We start from the raw sequence: 24,429 nt of genomic DNA on the forward strand, positions 1-24,429 counted from the left end.
TAGGGTACCACCTAGAAGCCTTTGGGACATAGCAGGTGCTTAATAAATGCTTTTTGATTGATGTTTTTCAATGAATGTCTAGTGTGTCCTTGACTTGACTTTAGAACGCCCACGTTCCTTACTTCTAGATCTTTGAGGGCAGAAGCATTATCTCACTCACTCATTTACTCATCCATCCATCCCATAAATATCTCGTAATGGCCTGATGTGTGGAGGACTTTGTATCAGATTCTGCTCTAATTACTCATCTAGGATTGCACAGTACCTTGAGCATGTTAGGTACCTGATGAAAACTTATTGAATAAAGTAACTGTTTAAAAATCACAAGATCATAGATTTCGAGGTGGCAGCAACTTTAGAGATCAACGAATCCATTGTCTTCATTTTCCAGACCAGAAAACTATGGCCCATATTTATAAAGTGGCTTGCTCAATTTTTGTCTGTACATCCCCAGCACTCAGAAGGCATTTAATAAATGCTAGGTGAGTAAGTAGAGTCTTGTTGATTCGAACCCAGGTATTCTAACTCCACACACTGTACTTTCCCCTCCATTATACCACACTGCCACTATTGCCTGCCCTTGATTTTTATTGTGAGGATAGTGATGGTGGTGCTAGTATTGGGGAGAGGATTGATAGTGATAAGGATAATATTGATGACAGAGGTGGTATTGGGGATTGTGGCAACGGGCATAATAGTGGTGATGGTGATGGAAGTAACGGTAGCAGTGATGGTGTTGTTGGTAGTCAGGATGGTTATGATGAGGATGATAGGGATGATAATGATGATGATGATGATGATGATGATGATGATGATTTTAGTTGATGGGGATGGTGGGAGTGATGGAAATGGGGATGATGTCTTTTTCAATATCATTTCCTGTAATATTCTGTTCATCTTTCCTCATCTTATATTAGACTGAATCTGAGACTCATGGACCCAGATGACTAAGTATTCTATAGAGCCTTGTTTATTCCAAGACACATAATCATGTGGTGCCATTCTTAAGGAGCAACTAGCTTGGGAAACTAGAGGCAGAAAGGCCAAGGAACTCTTCCCAAATCCTGTAGATAATTCCCCCTGTAAGAACTAAAAGATATGCCATGGGCTCAGGAATTATTTCTCTGCTTCTGAAAGAAATGACATTGGACCCTACCCAGTGGTCTGGTATCACGAAGCTACTTTTGGCTCTAAATGTGCCACCTGACACATTAGTCTCTAGTTATTAATAAAATCAGAGTCTCAAATCTACTCACCACACTGAATTTGCTCTTTGGTCATAGTATATTTATACAGACTCAGTTTAGCGAGACAGTTTTGGTTTTGTAACCTTTCATAACAGCAGTCATGAACTTGGCAACACCTGTAAGGAGAGCCAGAACTCCTGTAAGTCACAGCACCAGGAGACTCGACACCCCGCCATCCATGGCACATAGCCCCAACTCCCAGCACTTCCTCCCATCTGCAAGACTTAGCTCCTTACCCTAACACTTAGCACTACCCTCGATATCCTTGACTTCTCTTCCTATCACTTAAACTCATAAAGCCATACTTCAAGCATTTCCTCCAACCAACTCTGTCATTTCATCCCCTATATTTGGTCTTTAGCCCCCGTTCCTCCCATCCATAGCATTTAGTCATCCATTTCCAGTATATTTACTCCCTAGTTTTATACTTCACCTCTGTTCCTGGTCCTCATCCTCATCAACATCTCTGATTTCTAGCACTTAGTTCCCATCCCTAAAACTTAGTCCTCTTCCTCCCCAACACTTAGCCACAATACTTTGTATTTAGCATGGATCCCTAAGGTGTATCCTCTTTACCTAACACTTGACAGCAATCCCATCCTTTATCTTACATTCTCAGTCCTTAGCCTTCTGACAGTTCCATCTCTGGCAGCACTCATTCCCACCACTTAGCTCCCATCTCTGGCATTACACCCATAATGGGGATTTAGCCCACTACCTACCCAATCCCTAGTCCTTAACTCTCATCCTTAGCACATCTGGAAATATGTTTCTTCCTTGTTCCCATGATTAGATTTTTTGCTGTTTTTTTTTTAATAAGGATGTGAAGTTAGTGTACTATTTGGGTTAAAGAGCAAAGAAAGAAGTTCAGTGCAGAAAGGGATGAATAGCTTTCTATGCTCCTTTGGAGGGCTAAGAAGACCAATTCAACTAGTCAATCAGTCAATCAGCAAGCATTATTACTATTTTCCAGGCACAGTGAAGTACTGGGAAAACAAGGAAAGGCAAAAACACAGTCTATTCCTTCAAGGATCTCAAAAATCAAGCCAATATTCCTTTTTATCTTATCTTAAATTTATCTAAATTTATTTATTTTATTACATTTCAAATTTACATTATAAGCTATACTTTTAGCAATATTTTTATTTAATCATTGTTTTTTACCCTTACAACTCTGACACAAATTAGGCAGGTATAACCTTGGACAGATCATATCCTCTGACTCAATTTCTTCATCTGTAAAATGAAAAGACTGGGCCAGATTATCACCAAGGGACTCCCTGGAACTAATAATTTATGTTTCAAAGCCCCTCTGAACTCTGACATTTTATGTCCTAAGGACCTCTCTAGATGTTTTTGTTCAAAGATATTTTAATTCCCCAATTACAAATAATAACAATTTTCAACAAGTATTTTCTGTAATTATAAGTCCAAATTGTCTTTCTCCAAGCTCCAGGATATATGGTAAGCAATTTGATCTAGGTTATACATATATTATTATGCAAATCACACTTCTATATTGGTCATTGTTGTAAGAGAACACTCATATAAAGCCAAAATCACAAAATAAAACTGTAAATACACTGATATGAAAGATGGTATGCTTTGACCTGCAATAAATCTTTCTCTGGAGATGGATAACATTCTTTATCATAAATTCTTCAGAATTGTCCCAGATCATTGTATTGTTGAGAGTAGCTAAGACTTTTACAATTGATCATCATAAAATATTGCTGTTACTGTGTATAATGTTCTCCCAGTTCTGCTTATTTCACTTTGCATCAGTTCATGTAGATCTTTACAACATTTTTTTTCTAAGTTATACAGGCATTATCAAACAAAACACATTTCCATATTACTCGTTTTTTGTAGGTGAATAATCTTATAAAACCAAAACCCCAAGTCATAAATCCAAATAGTCAAATGATAAATCATAAATTATAATCTGCATTTCTACTCCCACAGTTCTTTCTCTGGAGGTCGAGAGCATTCTTTGTCATTAAGTCCCTCAAAATTGTCTTGGATCATTGTATTGCTAAGTAGCAAAGTCTGCCACATTTCATTGTTTCATAATATTTCAATTACTTTATATAATGTTCTCCTGGATCTGCTCATTTCATTCTGCATTTTTGAAATCATCCTGTTCATTCCTTACAGCACAATAGTATTCCATCATCATCATATATCACATTTTGTTCAGTCTTTCCCCAATTAAGGTCATTCTTTTAGTTTCCAATTTTTTGTCACCACAAAGAGTTGTTATAAATATTTTTGTAAGAACAGGTCCTTTCCCATTTTTTAAAAATTTATTTGGGATACAGACTAATAGTGGTATTGCTGTGTCAAAAGGTATGCATTCTTTTGCAACCCTTTGGACATAATTCCAAATTGCCTTCCAAAATGGTTGAATCAATTCACAATTCCACCAGCAATGCATTAGGGTCCCAATTTTGCCACATCACCTCCAACATTTATCATTTTCCTTTACTGTCATATTGGCCAATATGATAGGTGTAAGGTGGTACCTCAAAGTTGTTTTAATTTAATTTAATCAAGAGTGATTTCTTTTTTTTTTATATGACTATCAATAGCTTTGATTTCTCCATCTGAAAACTGGTTGTTCATGTTCTTTGATCATTTGTCAGTTGGGGAATGACTTGTATTCTTATAAATTTCACTTAGTTCTCTATTGAAAAATGAGATCTTTATCAGAGAAATTTGTTATAAAAAATCCCCAGTTTGTTGCTTCCCTCCTAATCTTGGTTGCATTGGTTTTGTTTTTATAAAACCCTTTAATTTAATAGAATTAAATTATTTATTTTATATTTTATACTGTGCTCTGTCTTTTGTTTGGTCATAAGTTTTTCCCTTTCCTTCCTTCCTTCCTTCCTTCCTTCCTGGGAAACTGTTCCATTCTCCTAATTTTGTTATGGTATCACTCTTTAAATCCAGATCACATACCCATTTTGACCTTATCTTGGTATAAGATTTGAGATATTGATCTATACCTAGATTCTCTCATACTGTTTTCCAATTTTCCTAGCAGCACTATTTTTTATTAAATAGTGAGTATTTATCTCAAAAGTTGGGATCTTTGGGTTTATCAAACACTAAGGTCATTTATCCATGTATATTGTGTAAATTATTCCATTGAGTCACCATTCTCTCCATTTGACATTGTGTGTTCCAAGTTCTCTTCTAGCTCTGACATTTGGTGTTAGGAACTCCTCCCATCTCCAGTTCTAATATTCCTTATTTTAAAAGCCATTCACATTCTGACATTCCATGTTCTAAGTTCTCTTCTAGCTCTAACATTCTGTGTTCTAAGGATCCTTCTAGGTATAACATCCTATGTTCCTCCTACTTCTGGCATTATATATTCAAATTATGTTCAATAGGCATTCCAAACCCAACAAATCCAAAATAGAATCCATTATCTTTGTTTCCAAACCCATTCCTCTTTCAAACTTCTCTATCTCTGACATTATATATTCTAGGAGTCAATGCTTATTCACTTTGTTTACAGATGGGAAAGGAGATAGAGAGGCTAATATTCTTAGTTAATGGGAACTAACCACTGACCACAATGCAACAGGCTTGACTTTTTGCTGATTTCTAGCTGAGAGCGATCCCTGTAGCACTACTTTCCTCCCTCCCTCCCTCCCTTCCTTCCTTCTTTCCTATATATCCTATCCTATCCTATCCTATCCTATCCTATCCTATCCTATCCTATCCTATCCTATCCTATCCTTCCTTCCTTCCTTCCTTCCTTCCTTCCTTCCTTCCTTCCTCTGACTGGCTATCTTTTAGTGTGAGGAAAGAGGAAAAGTTACCAGTCTGTGTTATCCAGGGGTTGTCCTTGGCCTCCCCAGCCACAGTAGCAGCCATAATAGATGTAATTAAAGATTGGCTTCCCAGTCATTTTCTTGATCATCTTCTTTAGCTGGATCAGATTTTCTGTGGTATGGGAAATTAGCCCTTCAAAAAGAGAGGGCTGAGTTAAAGGAGAACTTAATAAGCTAGGTTGAGCAGCTCCCCCTTCCTCTGAGCATCTCATCATCCTCATTTTTGTTGACTTTCCAATACAGGCTTGAAGGCCCCTACCCTGATCCCAACCCAGGACTCAGTTTATCCTTACTTTAAGAGCCTTGGAACCAGCTCTTTCCTGACCCATCACCATGTCCTCCTCCTACTTCCTGCCATGTTCCTTCTCTCTTTTAAAACCAGGCTCAAAAACTCACCACCTGTAGGAAATTTTCCCTTATTGCCCCGTCCTCAAATCCCAGCTATTCAACCTTAGAGCCTTGGGAAAGAGTTTGTATCAGTTCTAGTGAATGGTTGTTTTGCACTCACTAGTTGATACATTTAGATGTTTTAGCCCTTGACACTTCTGTCTCTGTCTCTCTTTGTATATTTTCTTTTCTACTAGGATGGGACCTCCTTAAGGTAATATACAATACTGTTATTTTTTTTCTTTTGCAACTCTTCCAGATCCAGGTAAGGGTCCTTAATTGACGGTATTGCTTAAACAGAGTTTTTCCAGTTGTAGAGCAGAAAGGGATGTTATATCATTAAATGTCAGATCTGAGAGAGACCTTGGAACACAGAATACCAGAGATGAAAGGGAGCTTAGAACACAGAAAATCAGAACTAGGAATAAGGGTTCTCCTAGCTCTGACATTCTGGATTCTAAGGCCCTTCCCAACTGTGACATTCTCTGTTCTAAGGTCTCTCCCAGCTCTGACATTCTCTGTTCTAAGCTCTCTCCCAGCTCTGACATTCTCTGTTCTAAGGTCTCTCCCAGCTCTGACATTCTCTGTTCTAAGGTCTCTCCCAGCCCTGACATTCTGTTCTAAGGTCCCTCCCAGCTCTGACATTCTCTGTTCTAAGATCTCTCCCAGCTCTGACATTCTCTGTTCTAAGGTCTCTCCCAGCTCTGACATTCTGTGTTCTAAAGGCACTCCTTTTTCTGACATTGGGCATGATAATGGACCATGTGACTCTTACATTCTTCATTCCATAAACATTTTAGACTCAACATGTCCCAAACTGGACTCCCATCTTTCCCAACAGGTCTTCCCTTCTTTGTAATTTCCCTGTCACAGGAGCATCCTCTTCTACCCAAATTCAGCTCTTCACTCAGTTTCACCCCCCTCATATGCAGTCCATTACCATATTTTATCTGTTATACCTTCACAACAACTTTTGTATGTGCCCCCTTCTCTTCTCCAACACCACAACTCTGGCAGAGATCTTCATTGCTCTAAGAGGAGGTTATTGCCGTACCCCAATAATTGGCCTCCCTGCCTCAAAGCTCTCAGCACTCCAGTTCATCCTTTAATAACTGGAAGACTAGTTGTCAGATTGGTCTTCCTAAAAATGCCAATCTGACTGTATTCCCTCTCTAAATAAACTTTAGTGTTTCCCTATCACTTCCAGGATAGAAAATAAAGACCTTAAAGTCTTTTATAACACACACACAGACACACACACACACTGTGATCCTTTATACTGGCTCTTTTGCTGTTCCTTGCATCATCTCCCATCTCCATGTATTTCCACTGACTGTCCTCCATGCCTGGAATACTTTCTCTTTTCCTCTCTGCCTCCTGCTTTCTCCAGTTTTCTTGAAGTGTCAGATAAAATCTTACCTTCTAAAAGAAGCTTTTCCTTTAATATTAGAGCCTTCCTTCTGTGGATTATCTCTAGTTTATCCTGTGTGTATATAGAAATAAATTAGATAAATAATAAATAAATGAAACAGGATAAACTAAAGATAACCCACATATATGTGTATGTGTGTATATATATACATATATATGTTTGTATAGATATATAATACATACACAGGTATACACACACACACACACACACACACACAAATATCCCTTTCACATCGTGACTTTCCCCACACTGGTTTCAACATATCACGGGTCAGCATAAGAAATTAAATGAGAATTTGGGGTTAGTTTTATGGAAACTGTAGATGACACACAAAGGTCAGCATATGACCCAGAAAAGGTTTAGAAACTCAGAAATGCAGACTTAGCCCACCATTTACAATAAGGTTCTATAAATACCCTAGAAAAGAAAAAAAAATTAAATTTCTTCTCTGGCATGAAGGGAGAGCCAAAAGATTTTATGTGGATTTTTCAGATTGTGGTAGCACCATGCTCCTAAGTCAGTGATGGTGAACCTTTTAGAGACCTTAGAGATTGAGTGCCCAAACTGCAACCCTCAGGCAGCATGTGAGCCCCCCACCTTACCCCAGAGGAGGGAGGGAGGAAGTGCTCCCACCGAGCTTCTTGGTAGAGGGGCAGGTGATGTGAGAAATGTCCTCAGGTACATGTGGAGAGGGGAAGGGGGCAGCCCCCTCTGGCATGTGTGCCATAGGTTCACCAACACAGCCCTAACCCTTGTAATGTGGAAGGGATAACCATGTATATATACATACACATATTGACATATATATGCTAATATAATATACAAAAACTAATAGAGAAAATAGGTCTGTGTGAAGCAAGCTGGCTCTAATGTTTATATATGTATATAAATATAAATATTTGTAAATGTGTTTGAATATTGTCCCATCCATTTATTTGAGTGTGGCCTTTTTGAGGATAAGGACCGTCCTCAGCATCTAGCATAGTGTCTGGCAGATAGTAAGTGATTAGTAAACACCTGTTGTCTTGACAGGACAGTTTAAGACCCCTGTGGCATTTTCTGCTCTGAGGGCCCTTCTGGTTCTGATATTCCAGGTTCTAAGGTTCCTCCCAGCTCTGAAATTCGCTATGATTCTCTGGTCCCTCTTGACGCCGGGAGCTCTACTTAGCAGTTTGGGGTTGACAGTTATTCCTTTACTTTAGTCGAGTCAAAAGCCCCAGAAAGCCCCATGCTGATCTCTAAGCACTGGTCTCCCAGGAAGAGTCAGGGAAAGGGGATCCTCTCCACACTTACCATAAGCGATCAGGCCAAGCAGCAGCAGCTTCATCTTTGGGATGATCTGAAGAAAGCCAGAGCTCTGACTTCCCCTTGGCCCTGGCCACAGAAGGTCCCTAGTTGAAGGCTGGGGATCTGGGATCTGGCTGGGAGGCAGGGATGAATTTATAGTCTCAGGGAAAGGGAATATTCTGGTAAAGTGAATGTGACCTTTCATGCCATTCTAGGGCTAGGAGACCCCAGCGCCAGGTCATCTCTGAGATAAAATGCAGACTCTTTTGTTTGGCATTGCAAGCCCTTGCCACCCTGCTCCAGCCTCCCTTGCAGACATCCCCTTCATTTTTTTGTCCACATACAATATTACATATCTCATATCCGTCGTGTCTCTGCCCAGACCATACTCTGTTCCTGTAAGGCACACCATTTTCTCTCTTGACTCCTTAGGACCCCCTAGAATTTCCTCAAGGGTGCTGCCTTCTACCTGAAACTTTGTTGGTCAGTTATGAGCTATTTCCTACCCCAAATTATTTTGTATTAATTCACTGTGTGCCTGTACACACATATATAGATAAGTAAATAGAAAAAAAAGTATGTATATATTTCCATTGAATATTTGTTGGAATGAATTCAGGGATGAAATCTATGATTCCATGGATGGAATCTAGAATTATTAAATGAATGAAAACTAATAGGGAAAACAGGACCATATGAAGCAAGTTGGCTCTAAGTATTCATATATAGAAAATTATATATATAAATTACATATATTATACATTTTTTCCATTTTACTTATTTGTGTACGTGTTGTTGCCTTCTCCACTCAACCACCTCATCTCCCCATGTCTTCCTGACTCCTAGTTTCACCCTCAATCTACCATGCTGTAGTGTAAGACAAGGAAGGAAACTGGAGTTCTTGTAGGTCCAAAGATCAGTGCCCCAGTCAAGGACTTTTTTTTTTTTTGTTTTTATCTGTATCACCAGTGCCTCGTACAGTCCCTGGCATACAGGAGGTGCTTACTAAGTGCTTGTTGATTAGTTGGTTGATTAATTGATTGGTCCTCTGAAGGAAAAAAGGGTAAGAGCCCCTGCCACCATGAAGATGAAGCCAAACTATGGCTAGATCATAGAATTTTGAGTGCAAAGAGACAAAGGGTCTGGGTTAGAATTTGGGCTTTGCCTTTTATGACCCTTGCCATCACAAGTAAATCAGCTCCCACCTCTAGGCCTTAGAGAGGTTCTGAAAAGAAGGATGGAGAAAACAGACCTGGGAAATCAAGAGGAGAACTTCAGAGGTCCCCTTGTCCCTGAACTGGGCCCTACTGGTAGAACACCTGGGGCTAGAGATTCTAGACAGCTCTGGGCTCTGGAAGAGAAGGACAGAGGGGTGAGGGCTGGGGACTTACAGACTACTAAGAACTTCTTTTCTCTATGTCGGCTTCTGCCTTTAGCAAATACAGCATAATCTGTCTCACAGTGCTAGGGAAAGTCAGACAGGAAAGGGGAGATGGGGCCTTCTCCAGTCCCCAGTTTCTGGTTGGGGAAAGAGTTAGAGGGGAAAGGCATTAGATTGGTGCCTGGAGCTCTACTTAGCAGGTTGGGGGTCGACAGTTATTCCTTTACTTTATTAATTAATAATTATTATCATTATTAATTAATGCAAGACTCACAGCTTCACAAGCTTGTAGAATTTAAAACTAGGAGGTAACTAAGGTATCACCAAACAGCTTAATTTTGGCCTAACGCTTTCATTTTATTTAATTTTATTAAAAAAAACTTTAAACCCATACCCCCTGTCTTAGTATCACTTCTAAGACAGAAGACTTGTAAAGGCTAACCAATTGGAGTTAAGTGACTTGTCTAGCATCACACAACTAAGAAGTGTATGTCACCAAATTTGAACCTAGCTCTTCCCAGCTCCAGGTCTGGCACTCTGGCACGGTGCCACCTAGCTGTTCCAAACCCTCTCATTTTACAGAGGCCAAGATAGGAGAAAGGATATGTTCCACCAAGGTCCCAGAGGAAGTAAATAACAGACCAAAGATTCGCACTCCTATTGAAATGCTGTTCTCTTTGAAAGTGGCAAAGTCAGTATAGCCAAAAAAGAGGATAAATAAATTCACTGAAATCCCTGTAAAGTAATAATAATGAAAGTATCATTGAAGGACTTCTAGCAAAGGCAGTGTGAGTATGTATCAGGGAAGATGGCAATGTAGTATATAAATAAAAACTGCTAAGATTTCAAGTCAGAGGCCCTGGGATCTAGTCACTCTTATCTACCACCTCTGTGACTTCAGGCAATCCCTTAAGCTCTCTGGAACTCAAGCTCTTCATCTATAAAATGTAGAGTTCAGGAAGATGATCCAACTCTAAAACGAAGGTCCCTTCTCACTCTGAGACTATGTTGGAAAAGATCTAAATAATTGGAGGGAAATTCAGTGTTCATGGATGGGGCAGCTTTACATAGTTAAAATGATCGTACTTTGGGATTAATTTACAGAGTTAATATACTTATCAAAATAACATTTGGCTTCTTTTGAATTTTTGTTAATATTTTTCATTTCTACATAACCTTCTTTCCCTTACCTTTTGCCTTCCTGTTGCCCCTCATCCCCAGCCATTCTTTAAAACATTAAACATTAAAACAAAAGAGAATCTCTTAAAATGAAATAGAAGTACTTCTAGTAGCTTTAATCAACCTCTCAATGCCATATTGGTTGGACGCCCCCTCAGCATAGAAGAGATAGTTTTGTTTTGTTTTTTAATTAGTTTATTTCTAGGAATCTGCCAAGAAAATAAAATGGAAAATCAAATGGGTAATAATCTCAGGGCACACTTTTGGAGCAGGGAAGCGGACAAGTATTTAATAAATGTTTACTATGTGCTGGGCACTGTGTTAAGTACTCAACAAATACTATCTCATTAGATTCTCACAACAATCTTGGGAGACAGGTGCTTTTTTTATAGTTGAGGAAAATGAGGCAGACAGAGGTGAAGTGACTTGTCCAGGGGCACAGAGCTGGGAGGTATCTAAGGCTGGATTTAAGTTTAGGTATTCCTGACTCCAGAGTCCTCTACTGTGCCAGTAGCAGATGGTGAACTCACCTCATAGGCTTGAAAAAATTGTAAAGAGGTTCTCATTAGAACTTTCTGGCCCAACACAGAAGAAAAACAACTGCTTGGTCACGTGGATCGATGGGGATATGATTGGGGATGTAGATGTGATCACCCCAGTGCAAATATCAATAATATGGAAATAGGTCTTGATCAATGACACATGTAAAACCCAGTGGAATTGCTCATTGGCTACAGGAGGGGTTTGGGGGAAGGGGAGGGAAAGAACATGAATCATGGAACCATGGGGAAATTTTTCTTAATTAATTATTTTTTTCAAAGGAAAAAAAAATAACTTTCTGGCCCTGGACAAAAGAAAAATAGCAAAGCAGACTTCTGGGGAAGGGCCTCGAGTTCCCAGAAATGTTCAGGTCAGGAATTTGGCTGGCAGTGTTGGGTGAACTGCAATGAGAGGATAAGGAACCACCCTTTCCCTCTCACCTCTGTCCAAAGCCAAGGCTCTGCTAGGAGTGTCCTTGAGTGCCCAGCCTGAAGTCCCTGATGCTAACTGTGCTGGCCTAGGGCCTTGAATGCCGACTGGGTGGAGAGTAGAGAGTCTACGGGAAATGCTTGCAGGCCATCCCCCGATTCAGGTTCCAAGGCTGAGAAATTATCTGATAGGTTTGTAATTTGCCCAACAATCCCTTTTAACATCAACCAATAAATGGAATCTCGTTCCTTTTCCTTGGAACTCTCTCAATCTAGTCCTAAAATAACTACGTGGCATTGGTTTGGGTGCCATGTGGGTGGGATGGGGAAGCATCCAATTGTCCTTGTCAAGGACTTTGACTCCTGATTAGACATTAGCCTCAGGGAGCTACAGGCCAGGAGAGATGGACAGAACTCCTATGTAGACTAGTTGAATTGATCATAATTCATCAACAAACATTCCCCAAGGCCCTGACTCTATGCCAAGTCCATATCTCTAGAGAGAAAAGAAAAACAAAATCCATCCTTGCCCTTGAGGAGCTTATGTTTTAATGAGGCAGATGACATGTATATGGATCAGTACATACAAGATACCTGGAGGGGAGGTAGAAGGTTACCTTAGAGGAGAAGGTTTTTGAAACTGGAGGGGAGGGAGAGAAACTAGGAAAAGTCACTTTCAGAAGGAACCAAGGAAACGAGGCAACTAGGAGGCTCCATGGACAGAGCACCAGCCATGAAGTCTGGAAAGAGCAAAGCATGAGCCTGTAGAGGACTGCCTAGCCAGGCTTTCCCAAGAGAGACAATGAAAAGCATGCCAACTTCCCCTTCTCCATTATCTGAGCGCTGAAAGAGAGGGAAGAGGCTGCTCCTAGAGCCCAAGGGGGAGGTCCTACAGGTTTCAATATAAGACGTGAGGAGGAAACTAGGTAGCTAATGGTTCAACAAACAGAGGAGAACTTGTATGAATAAAGAATAATTGTTCTTCCCAGAGAAGTGACCTTGATTGGCCACATCCTTATTCTAGGGAGGCTGGTAGCTCTCAGAACAGTTCATTGATTATAGAAAATGAGTGCCGGAAGGATCTTAGTATACAGGATGTCACAGAAATGTCAGAGATGGGAAGTAAAACACAGAAGGTCAGGGATAAGAGGGCCCTTAGAATACAGAATGTCGGAGTTAGGAAAAGGCCTTGGAGGACAGAATGTCAGAACTAAAAGGGAGGGCACCAGACAGTCTCAATAATGTGCTACAGAGACTCCAGTCTATTTTGAACACTGAATCCTCAAAACCGGTATGTCGGCTCTGTTTTGGGGTTTTACTTTTTGTTGTTGTTTTTAAAGTATACAGAGCAGAGTTAGAGCCCCATCCAGAGCTCTCTTCCCACCAGGGTTGCTGGAGGACCTCCTTCTAGCATTCTGGGTTCTCGCCTTGACAGAAGAACAACCAAGACAAACAGAATTGCTTCTTGTAGGTTTCCAGGTTTCGGCGCAGGCAGAGGGCAAGTTCTTTGTCACACTGGCAAATCTCCTTCTCACAATGACTCTTCCCATCTGGTAAAGAGCCAAAGACAGGGGAAAATTGGGATGGGCTGTATCTCTATTCTCTTATTCTCCACCTCTCCATCAGCCTAACCACCCATCAACAACCCGGCACCCGAGAGACTGATGCTTTCTCTTCCTGGCCTTGGGATCTGCTGTCCTCCTGAGTGCTGCCCTTCTTGGTTGGACTTTCATTAGGGACTAGAGAAAGCGCCTCAGGGGCATCTAAGAGTTAGAGACATCCAGGAATAGAATGGGCCATCTTTGAAGGGGTAAATTCCCCATTTTTGGTGAAATTCAAGCAGAATGGAGTATCTGGGATTTCTGTGGTCCCCAAATATCAATGCCCTATTTTCATATTTTTGGGAATATCACCTATTAGAAATGTGGTACCAGAAACTCATGCTTTGTACAGAGGGTTGTATGACCACAGGCAAAACACTCAAATTTCCTCAGTTTCCTCATTTGTAAAATGAGGTAAGATTTGACCACCTCTGTGGTCCTTTTAAGCTCTGAATCTATGTAATTAGGAAGGTAGGTGGTCATAGTGGGTATCATATTGAGTCTGGAATCAGGAAGCTCTGGTTCAAATTCTCTCTCTCAGACTTTTTTTTTTACAACCCTTATCTTCCATCTTAGAATCAATCCTGTATATTGGTTGCAAGGCAGGAGAATGGTAAGGGCCAAGCCATAGTGGGGTTCAGTGACTTGCCCTGGATCACATAGCTAGGAACATTCTGAGGCCAAATTTGAATCCAGGACCTCTCATCTTTAGAACTCTCCATCTCAATCTCAATGACTCTCAATCTACTGAGCCATCCAGTTGCCCCCAACCTCTCATACTTATTAACTAGGTTATCATGGGGAAGCCCCTGATCTCAGAATCATCATTTCCTCCTCTACTATTGTTACCAATAGTAACAATCATTTTCCAGGTTCCCATGAGATGGCCTGCAAGATGCCTTGCATTTCTTGAAGTGCTATATACACCCGAGTCATCATTATTACTGTGATCTTGGAGGTGTCTTGGGTAGGGTGAGGAGGAATCGTGACACTGTGGAGAATGACGGGGGGCACTTTAACCATGAGAAAATCGCCTAGCTTAGCTGTCCCAAAAAACATGTCTGCTTGCCTCCCTCCCCATCATCCTAAGGTAGGGAGAACAAGGGAGAGAGGCTGCTCCTAGAGCCCAGGAATGATGTTTTATTACTTAAATAATGAAGTTTTGGATTTTTAAGGGCTCTTAGGGGCTGTCTAGTTCAACCTTCTCATTTTACACCTGGAGAAACAGAGGTCCACAGAGAGGAAGTCGTTTACCCAGCTAGGATTTAAACTCCTCTCCAGACCTGTTTCTTCTGCCAAACAAGAGGGGTGGACAATGTGGTCCTCTAAGTTCCCTTCTGATTCTAAATCCTGTTGGTCTATGACTGCAGTTTGTCAGGGTCCAGATGAAGGGTAGGTCCCTGATTTAGCCTCAAATCCCTTTGGACTTGGCCCAGAAACTCACGGCACTCGATGTCCCCGTTGGCATATTTGTACTTGTATGTGTCCACATGGGCATAGCATTTCTGCTCGCTTAGGTGTCCATAGCAGCAGTCATGTGCTTTGCAGCACCTAGGTGGGGGGAGAGGATGGGAGACCAGACATGAAACATAGCAATGCTCAGCCTGTTGACTTTCTCTAGCTTTCCTTCATTCCTATTTATGCCACTGCCCATAGCACTTTGGGAGAAAGTAGGGCCACCTCAGTGACTGATCCCCTCTCCCTGGTAGCGGCAACAAAGTGAGGCTCCCTCTGGGGGAAAGCTAATGCCTTACCCTATTCTAGCATGGAATAATGGAATCACAGAATATCAGCACTTCAAGAGATCTTGCAAGACAGAACATCAGAGCTGGGAGGGTCCTTAGAACACTGAATGTTTGATCTACAAGAGGCTCTGGAATGGAGAATGTTAGAACAGTATAAAAGAGGAGTTAAAGAGGTAGTTTTGCTTTTGTTTTATTTAAACCTCACAATTTGAAGTTAGAAAAGTAGGAAACAATTTCTCAATCAACTCAGATGATAGGCTTTGGCCATCAGAAGAAGAAAGTTCACATAACCCAGGAGCTATCCAATATTTAATTTCAGTAGGCACTTCCCAATCGGGCAGGTGGATAGTACAGTGGATAGAGTCCTGGATCAGGAATCAGAAAGACTCATCTTCCTAAGTTTAAATCTGGCCTCAGACAACTGAGCTGTCTAACCCTGGGCAAATCACTTAACTCCCTTTGCCTCAGTTCCTTCATCTATAAAACAAATTGTAGAAGGAAATAGCAAAACACTCCAGTATCTTTGCCAAGAAAACCCCAGACAGGGTCACGAAGAGTCACACATGACTAAACAACACCCAATGCCTGTTGGTGCATCTCTCAGAAATGGAGATGGGAACTGAGGAAGCTGGGAAAGTTGGAGATAGAGCTGGCCTTGGAATCAGAAGAACCTACATTCCAGCTCCAGCTTCTGACACATACCAGTTATTTGTCATTGGGCAAAACATTTATCCTCTCATGGCCCCCATCATTTCTCTAAGACTAAATGATTGATTTCTTTTGACTGGAGGAGGGAGGGAGGTTTTCTTACCTAGAGTCCACAATACTAATGAAATTACCCATCAAAGAAAAGAGAAAGTAATATTTGCTTTATCTAATTGATGGTGTCTTTTTGAGAAAGAAGAACTTTAAAAATCACAAAGCAATCTAGTAGAGAGTTATTATCATAATCTCCAAAGGCTATGGTAGCCAATCAGTTAATGATTATTTCCTAAGCTCCTGCTCCGTGCCAGGCACTATATGCTAAGCACTTGGGGATGCACAGAAAGGCAACGGACATTCCCTGCTCTCAAGGAGCTCATTGTCTAACAGAGGCTACATTTACACAAATAACTGTGTGCATATATAAGATACAGACAGGATAAATTGGAGATAATCCAAGAAGAAGGCATTAAAGTTAAGGAAAGAAGTTGGAGATCTGTGAATAGTTATTCACCATTGTATCCATCCTTTGGGGCAAGAAGACCTCTGTTAATGTGCCAGGAAAGGACAAGATGGCAGCCTATCTATCCTGTTATATCCTCTCAGCCTTTTGTCCCATGATATAATTTCAGAGCCCAAGTTGGGGCTCTCTCCTCTTTGGGTCTGGGCCTCAGACCTTGTCTGGATTATAAGGATTGGCCTGGTTAAGTGTGAAGAGGCTCATTACCAGTAGAGGGTCCAGAAGGTAATGAATTCCCATAGACTGGGAGCTCCTTGAAGGCAGAGCTGTCTTTTGTCTTCTTTGTATCCCTAGCTGCTTAGCACAATGCCTAGCACATAATAGGCGTTTAATGAATGCTTATTGACTAGGACTGACTGAATTATTCTGCCATAAGACCCCTGAATTAAAAGTCAAATTAAACTGGTCAAGGACTCTAAGAATCCTGGAACTCAAAGAAATTCCACTACCATGACTCCAAGAAGACATGGGTGAGAGGAGAGAAGAAAGGCTTGTGAAGGGAGCTGTTACCAGTCAGTTGCATCTTTGGGTTGACCTCTGCCACCTGGTCCACAGTGGCATCCATAGTTCAGATAGCTGAAGATAGGATTTTTTCCTGTTGCCTGTCTAATCATTCTTTTCAGTTGCAGCACGCTCCCCTGGCTTGGGGCCATACCTCCTGCACGAGAAGTATTACACGATCAGTCATATATAACTTGGGGAAGAGAAGGATGGGAGAGGGATATGACATGTTTTTATACATTTAAAAGGTCATCACAAGAAGGAGGGACCAGACCTGTTCTAATTGGTCCCAGATGGCAGAACCAGGAGCAGTGAAACTTATAAAGAGAAAATGTAGGTTGGATGTCAAGAGAAACTTCCTAATTGTTCAAGCTAGCAAAAATTAGAATGAGCTGCCTTGGAAAGTGGGGTTTCCCCTCACTAGAGATCTCCAAGCAGAAGCAGGATAGCCACTCGTTGGAAATGGTAAAGACAACTAAAACTGTACTATGGGGCAGGTAGGGACCTAAAAGTGGTACTTTGGAGTCTCTTCTACCAGCAAACCCACAGGTCCATTCTTTGCCCCTTTCCCTGACCCTATCCTAAAATGAAACATGGATGCTGGGTAGCTTTGACCTAACAAAGATCGATTCAACTCAGCAAAGCCTTTATTAAGTACCTACTATGCAATATGCTATCTATAAGAAACACATTTAAAGCAGGACATACACGGATTAAAGGTAAAGGATTTGAACAGAATCTACTGTGCTTTGGCCAAAATTAAAAAAACAAGGGAAACAATCACATCCAAAAATTATGATCTCACATTGATTGTAATAATGCTGTTGAGCCATAAGAAATGGCAAATAAGATGATCACCAAAAAAAAAAAAAACTTGGAAAGACTTATATGAAGTGACGCAAAGGGAAATCAGCAGAATCAGGAGAATGTTGTACACAGTAACAACAATAATATATGAAGATCAGCTGTGAATGACTTTACTATTATCAGCAAGGCAAGGATTCAGGACAACTCCAAAGGGCTCATGATAAAAAAGGCTCTCTACCACAACAGAAGGAATTAAGTTTGAATGCAGATTGAAGCATGCCATTCTTCATTTTATTTCAGCCATGACTTTTTCTCTAGTTTAAGCCATATGTGCCTTCTTCCACAACATAATGAACATCGAAAAATGTATCATAGAATAGCACATGTACAACTTATATCATATTATTCATCATCTTGGGGAAAGGAGAAGGAAGGATGGGGGAGAGGGAGAGGACATGGATCAAAAAATGCCGGAAAACAATTATTGAAAATTGTACTGGATGTTACAAAAATGAAAACTGAGGGGGGGGGACCTTAAAACCAAAACACCATGGGAGCAGAAATACAGAAGAAAAACAACTGCTTGAGCACATGGGTTAATGGGGTTATGATTGGGGATGTAGACTCTAAACAGTCATCCTAGAGCAAATATTAATAATATGGAAATAGGTCTTGATCAATGATACATGTAAAACCCAGTGGAACTGCGTGTCAGCTATGGGAGGTGGGTGGAAGGGAAAGAACATGAATCATGTAAGCATGGAAAATTTTTCTTAATTAATCAATAAAAAACAAACAAACAAACAAAACACGGGGCTGAATTCTACAAGAGCTACTGAGTTTAGCTAAGGTCTGCTTTGCACTCATGGAACTCACAGTCTAATAAAGGGATATGAAATCTATAATAGGATGATTACACATCCTGTGATAATTTGGTATAAAGATGTGCTTTCTTCCAAGTGCCACTTGAGAAAAGAAGGTCTTTCATGCCTCTAGTGATGAGGGAAGGGCTCTTCTTACATAAGAATAGCATTTGAATTGGACTTTGAAGATTGATTAAGAAATGGAAATAAGGAGGACAGCTGGGTGGCTCAATGGATTGAGAATCAGTTCTAGGTTCAAATCTGGCCTCAGACACTTCCTAGCTGGGTGACCTTGGGCAAGTCACTTAATCCCCATTGCCTAGTCCTCACCACTCTTCAGCCTTGGAACCAAATCTTAGTGTTGATTCTAAGACAGAAGGTTTTAAAAAAAAGAAATGGAAATAACGTGTAAAGAAAAAAAAGGAATAACTGCTTAGCTGAGAAGATCATGGAGATATATAATAGCCTTCCCTTAGCTTTAGCCAAAATCACTGCCCAAGATTCAGCAGCATGAGAAAGATATCCTTGGGCTGCTCAATCTCCCACGCCAACTTGTAGAAGTCACTGGTGTTTGGAATAATGAAGGTTGTTCACAGCCAAAAGGAGGAAGAGACATTACTGTTGGTGACTCTGTAATTTCCACCCCAGCTGTAATATATGCCCTGACCACATGTGTTCCCTTCACAAGCAAGCCCTAGTTACACATATTCCCTACATTTGTCCCCTCTTATTGATGGACAGCTAGATGATTCAGTGGAGACCTGGAGTCAGGAAGACTCATCTTCATGATTTCAAATCTGATCTCAGATACTAACTATGTGACCCCAGGCAAGTCATTTTACCTTGTTGGCCTCAGTTTCCTCACCTGTAAAATGAGCTGGAGTAGGAAATGGCAAACCACTCCAGGATCTTTGCCAAGAAAATCCCAAATGGGGTCATGAAGTGTCTGTTGTGACTGAAAATGACTGAACAACAAAATTACCAATGGTATGGGCATCTCCCATAAAAGGTCCTCCCATTTGAATGGTTGAATTGCTCTCGACACTCACTTTACTATTGGATTGGATTAAATGTTTTTTACCTTGAGCTAATGTTAGTTAGGGAATATGAGTGGACCTGTGTTTGAGCCAACTCAAATGCTGTCCTTGCCTTATCGCCCAAGTCATGAAAGACCTTCTCTCCAATGGTAATCTGGAGGTGGGGGAGGCATATCTTTCAAGCAGTTATCACAGGACAATGTCTGTGCAATCATTTTTGTAGGTTTCACACTCCTCTATTAGACCATGAGTTCTTCGCTAAACTTGTAGCTCTCCTAAAATTACCCCAGTGTCTTTCAAGTGGCAGGTATTTAGCTAAGGCAATATTGGGTTGAATTGGTCTTTTGTCAAAACATTTTAACTTAATTAACTTAATTAACTGGAGTGGGGAGGGACCAGAAGGAATCAGACCTTCCTCCCCCTAGCAAGTTTATGGCAATAGTCCCAATGGGAGATAATAAGGACCTGTACCAGAGCAGTGGGAGTATCAGAAAGAAGAAGGGGGCTTATTCACGAGATGATGCAAAGGCAGTTAGGAGACTCAGTGGATAGAAAACCAGGTCTGGAGATGGGAGATCCTGGGTTCAACTCTGACCTGATGTTTCCTAGCCGTATAACTCTGAGCAAGTTGCTAAACTCTAATCGCCTAGCTCTTGCCACTCTTCTGCCTTGGAATTGATGCTTAGTATGGATTCCAAGACAGAAGGTAAGGGTTTAAAAAAATAGAGATGTTGCAGAGGTGACATCCAGCAGGAAATGGTGGCTCCATCCTGCATTATGGAGGTAGCAGGAGATGGTCACTCTGCCTGGTTCTTTCCTCTTCAGATAAAACCGGTCTGGATGGGAGTTGGGAGGCAGGATTAGAATAGCCACCCGCTCTTGAGGTCTGATCCCTTTTGCTAGACATCACTCACCTGAGGTGATGAGCATAATGCATAGCAGTATCAGCTGCATGGTCCAAGGCAGTCTTGGTATGGTCAGTCTGGGCTATCTCCAAGCTGGATGATTTCTGGGCTGGACACTTGGTACAGTGACCTTGTCGTAAAGGAAGCTGGAAAAATTCAAGGAAAAAAGCCAGACTATAAGGGTTTGGCCCATATTGGGAATTACAGGCTTCCCTACCAGTTATGTGACCCTGAACAAGCCACTTAATCACCACCTGACTCAGTTTCTTTAACTTCCATCTCCAACTTCCATTTAAGGAGAGATTTTAGTTCAGAATTTCTCATTTCTCACCTGCCTGCTCTGCTCTGGGACATCTCTGACTTCATTATGCCTCGTCCCCAGTCTGTGATTCCCCTCTTTTCACCCCCCTCCCCCCAGCCCTGCAGTTTTTAGTTTCCTATTGTGTTTTGTAATTGTGTATTAAATTGTAAGCTCCTTGAGGGCAGAGACTTTTTGTTTGTTTGTTTAAAGTATTTGCATCTCTAGTGCTTAGCACCATACCTGGCACATAGCAAGTATTTCATAATGTTTATTGACAATTGACTATCTATAAAATGGGAAACACGGTTACAGCAGCCTCCCAAGATTATTGTGAGGATCAAATGAGATAATATCCATAAAGCATTTCTCAAACATTAAATGGCTTTTCATTATTGTTGCTATTAATATTCTTCTTCTTCTTCCTGTGACCCAGCCAAGCTTCTTCAAGGTTTCATATATGCCGGGGGTGGGGACACAGTAGTAACCTTATTGAATTTGCTAGGACAACTATAACTTCAAGAAAAGAAAAAATATTTTTCACAAACGGTCAAGAAAACAGCAACAAAAAAGAACACTGCCATAGTATGTGCTCTGATTTATGGCTCCAAAAATATGTTCAATGCAATAATGACGAGAGCAAATATTTTTATTTATGCTATAAAGTTTGTAAAGCACTTTACATAAGTTATCTCATTGGATCCATGTAACATCCTTGTGAGGTTTTTGTTGTTCAGTCATTATTCAGTTGTTTCTAACGCTTTGTGATCCCATTGGAGGTTTTCTTAGCAAAGATACTGGAGCAGTTTGCCATTTCCTTCTCCAGCTCATTGTACAGATGAGAAAACTGAGACCAACAAGGTTAAATGACTTTCCCAGAGGTCTGAGGCCAGATTTGAGCTCATGAAGATGAGTCTTCCTGACTCTAAATCTAGTACTCTATTCACTATGGCACCACCTACCTACCTTATGAAGTAGGTGCTGTTACTAAGACCCCTATTTTACAGATGAGGATGCTGAAGCTGAGAAGTGATTTGGCTTTGAGTCATATGGTCTGATTTAGGCTTGTGGAATTCAAACCCATATTTTCTCCTGTTTCAAAGTGAGGGCATTAGATGCCTGGGGGACCATGTGGCAAAGTGGAAGTAGCATTGAATTTTTACATCAGAGGACCTAGATGTCAATTCCTGTTCTGCTATTTACATGTGTGACCTCGAGCAAGTCCCTTCCCTTCTCTGAACCTCAGTTTCCTTGTCTGTTGAAAAAGCAGAGAAAAGTAGAGTCAGAGGATCTGGGTTCAAATTCTTCCTCTGTGTTTTTAGGCAAGTCACTTAGCTCCTCTGGGCTTCAGGTTCCTTATTAGTGGGGATTAGGTGAGAGGGCCTCTATGGTCTCCTCAGGGTCTGATCCTATGAAGGAGTCGACTGAGACAATCTCTGAGTATCCCTTAATTTTAAATCCTGTTATCCTATGATTGTATATTATTATTCTATAATGCAAAGTTTAAATTCTTTTGAGAGTAATTTTAGGATAAGAAACTTGCTACCAGAAATCCAGAAAGTGAACAGTTTGGAGAAGGCACCATGAAGATGCATGCAGAGACCACACATTGCACCAAAAGATCCAGAGTGAACTTTGGGATGTGGTGATTTGAACTGTGTGGGGTTAAATGCATTTGCTTTGAATGTACACTCTTAGTTCAAAGAAGACTGCTCCCAAATTGGTTTTTTGTCAATGTAGTAATCATTGGTGGTGTTCTTTTTCTCTTTTATTTCCCTCTTATCCCCCAATTATTATAATTTCCCCTTAGAAACTGCAATATTGTATATACCTTTAATTAAAAATCTTTAGAGCTTTAAGTTGGTTATGTGCTCTGATTTCATGAGGAAACTAGGCATGTAAATCTGGGAGATTTCTATATGCTCATTTTCCATGGGAATCACAGGGGGGATTATGTAATTAGAATTTTGTACCCCAGGACTCTATTTCCCAGAATCCCTCTTTCATCATCAGGTTATAGTCTTAAGTTTTGAAGAGAAAGTTTCTGTAACCCCACCCTCACTCTCTCTCTTCTCCCGCTATCAGGATCAGGAAAACTTCTCTTCACTGAGGTTCTTTCTATTTCTTCTACTTCAAGTGATTATAAATAAATCTTATAAAATATAATACTTGGAGTTATTGAATATTAATTTTAATCTTACAGAGGGAAAGACAACTGACAACTGGCACCAGGAAACAGTTGATATTCTTCAGGCCATATTCCTCAATTGCCATAAAAGATTTACATGATGATATTAGCATGTGGGTCAAGAGAAAACTCTAGAACTAGTCAGAAACAGATTTTACTGGCTGAAGTTGGATAGTTGTCACTAAGAAGCATGTAAAGAAAAGTAATATTAATTTAGGCTACATACTTTGAAAACATGAGCACTAGCAAACTTCTGAAACTTGCCTTAGTTGACTTCCTATTTCTATAAAGCAATAGAAAACACTTCAGTCACATTTTGGTGGTGACAGACTATTTCACAAAATATGCCTAAACATATCCAATCAAAAGTTAAAATGCTTCCATGGCTGCTAAAGTATTATGGATCAATATTTCTTAGGACTTATACTTTCTGCTAGGATCCTTTCAGACCAAGAAAGATTTTGAAAGCATGTTGCATGAAAAGATATTAAGTTTTGGCAGGCATCAGGAAGTCTAGAACTGTTTTCCTAGGCTCAGGGGAATCAATGCTCTAAATCCTTCAGTCACCTACTATTGAACATGTTGCAACTTGAGGCTAGAAGAAAAATCTAATTAGATTCAACCCATGGCATTCTTCTATTAGAAAGATGTAATAAGCTTCTCACCATTATGGCTGATGTTTGAGTGAGAGCCCTGTGTACTATTGAATTGTGTTTTGGAAGTTCCAAGGATGGAGAGGCCACTAAAAATAAGTACATCTCTTATTCAAGACAGAAGCTGCTATAAGCTTACCACTATAGGTCACCCACTCAAATGGGGTGCAAGAATAACCCAAAGTACCCATCAGGTGCCTTAAAGTGATTAATATTCACTCTGTGAAAGGGTAAGGATAAGTTCATGGCATTATGGGGAAAGACTCTTCCCCAAGTCTAAACCAAAATGCTAAGGTATGAACTTGATATACATAATTGTGACAAGACAAAGAGGGTATAGCTATAACAATGGTAAAGTTTGCTTAGTGACAAGACAGTTTGTCCAGTGTCAAAGAGGGAAACAATCAGTTTTATTTGATGATCAAAAATCTATTTATAACAGAACCTTGTCTGGGATGTGATTCCTACTGGTGTTTTCCATTACATAGATCTGAGTTGACCTGTGGTTTTGGTTCATGGTTTTGACAGTAACAGATTGACAGCAAGAGATCACCCTGAGTATATTGGAACAAAGGACTTTTGTTATGCTAACCTCTCACACAGCACATCTTGATTAGATAAGATATGCACAGTTGCTAGGTCTTGGTCTGGGGAACTGGACAACTCAGGAAAAGGAGAGGCATTAGCAAAGGATTTCTTTTGGAATCCTGACACCACCTAGCTCCAACATCAGCTCAGAAGACTATTTTCATTCTTCTCCTAACTCTTTGGACTCTCTCTAGTATGCTTTAGAAATCTATCTCTTAGGGTACCACCTCACACCTAGCAGATTGGCTAAAATGATAGCAGATGAGAGTAATAAATGTTGAAGGGGATGTGGCAA

At 40.6% G+C, this 24,429-nt stretch overlaps 1 protein-coding gene across 1 annotated transcript; it reads right to left on the reverse strand.

Moving 5' to 3' along the window:
- Positions 1–12,277: 12,277 nt before the first annotated feature.
- LOC123243122 (group IID secretory phospholipase A2-like) lies at positions 12,278–20,456 on the reverse strand. Its single transcript, XM_044671305.1, has 4 exons — positions 20,417–20,456; positions 16,805–16,949; positions 14,772–14,878; positions 12,278–13,276 (listed from the first exon to the last, which is right to left on the reverse strand). The coding sequence occupies exons 1-4, from the start codon at positions 20,454–20,456 to the stop codon at positions 13,134–13,136; spliced, it is 435 nt and encodes a 144-aa protein (XP_044527240.1). The 3' UTR covers positions 12,278–13,133.
- Positions 20,457–24,429: the final 3,973 nt, after the last annotated feature.

The sequence above is a fragment of the Gracilinanus agilis genome, chromosome 3 (assembly GCF_016433145.1).
Source record: "Gracilinanus agilis isolate LMUSP501 chromosome 3, AgileGrace, whole genome shotgun sequence".
Lineage (NCBI taxonomy): Eukaryota > Metazoa > Chordata > Mammalia > Didelphimorphia > Didelphidae > Gracilinanus > Gracilinanus agilis.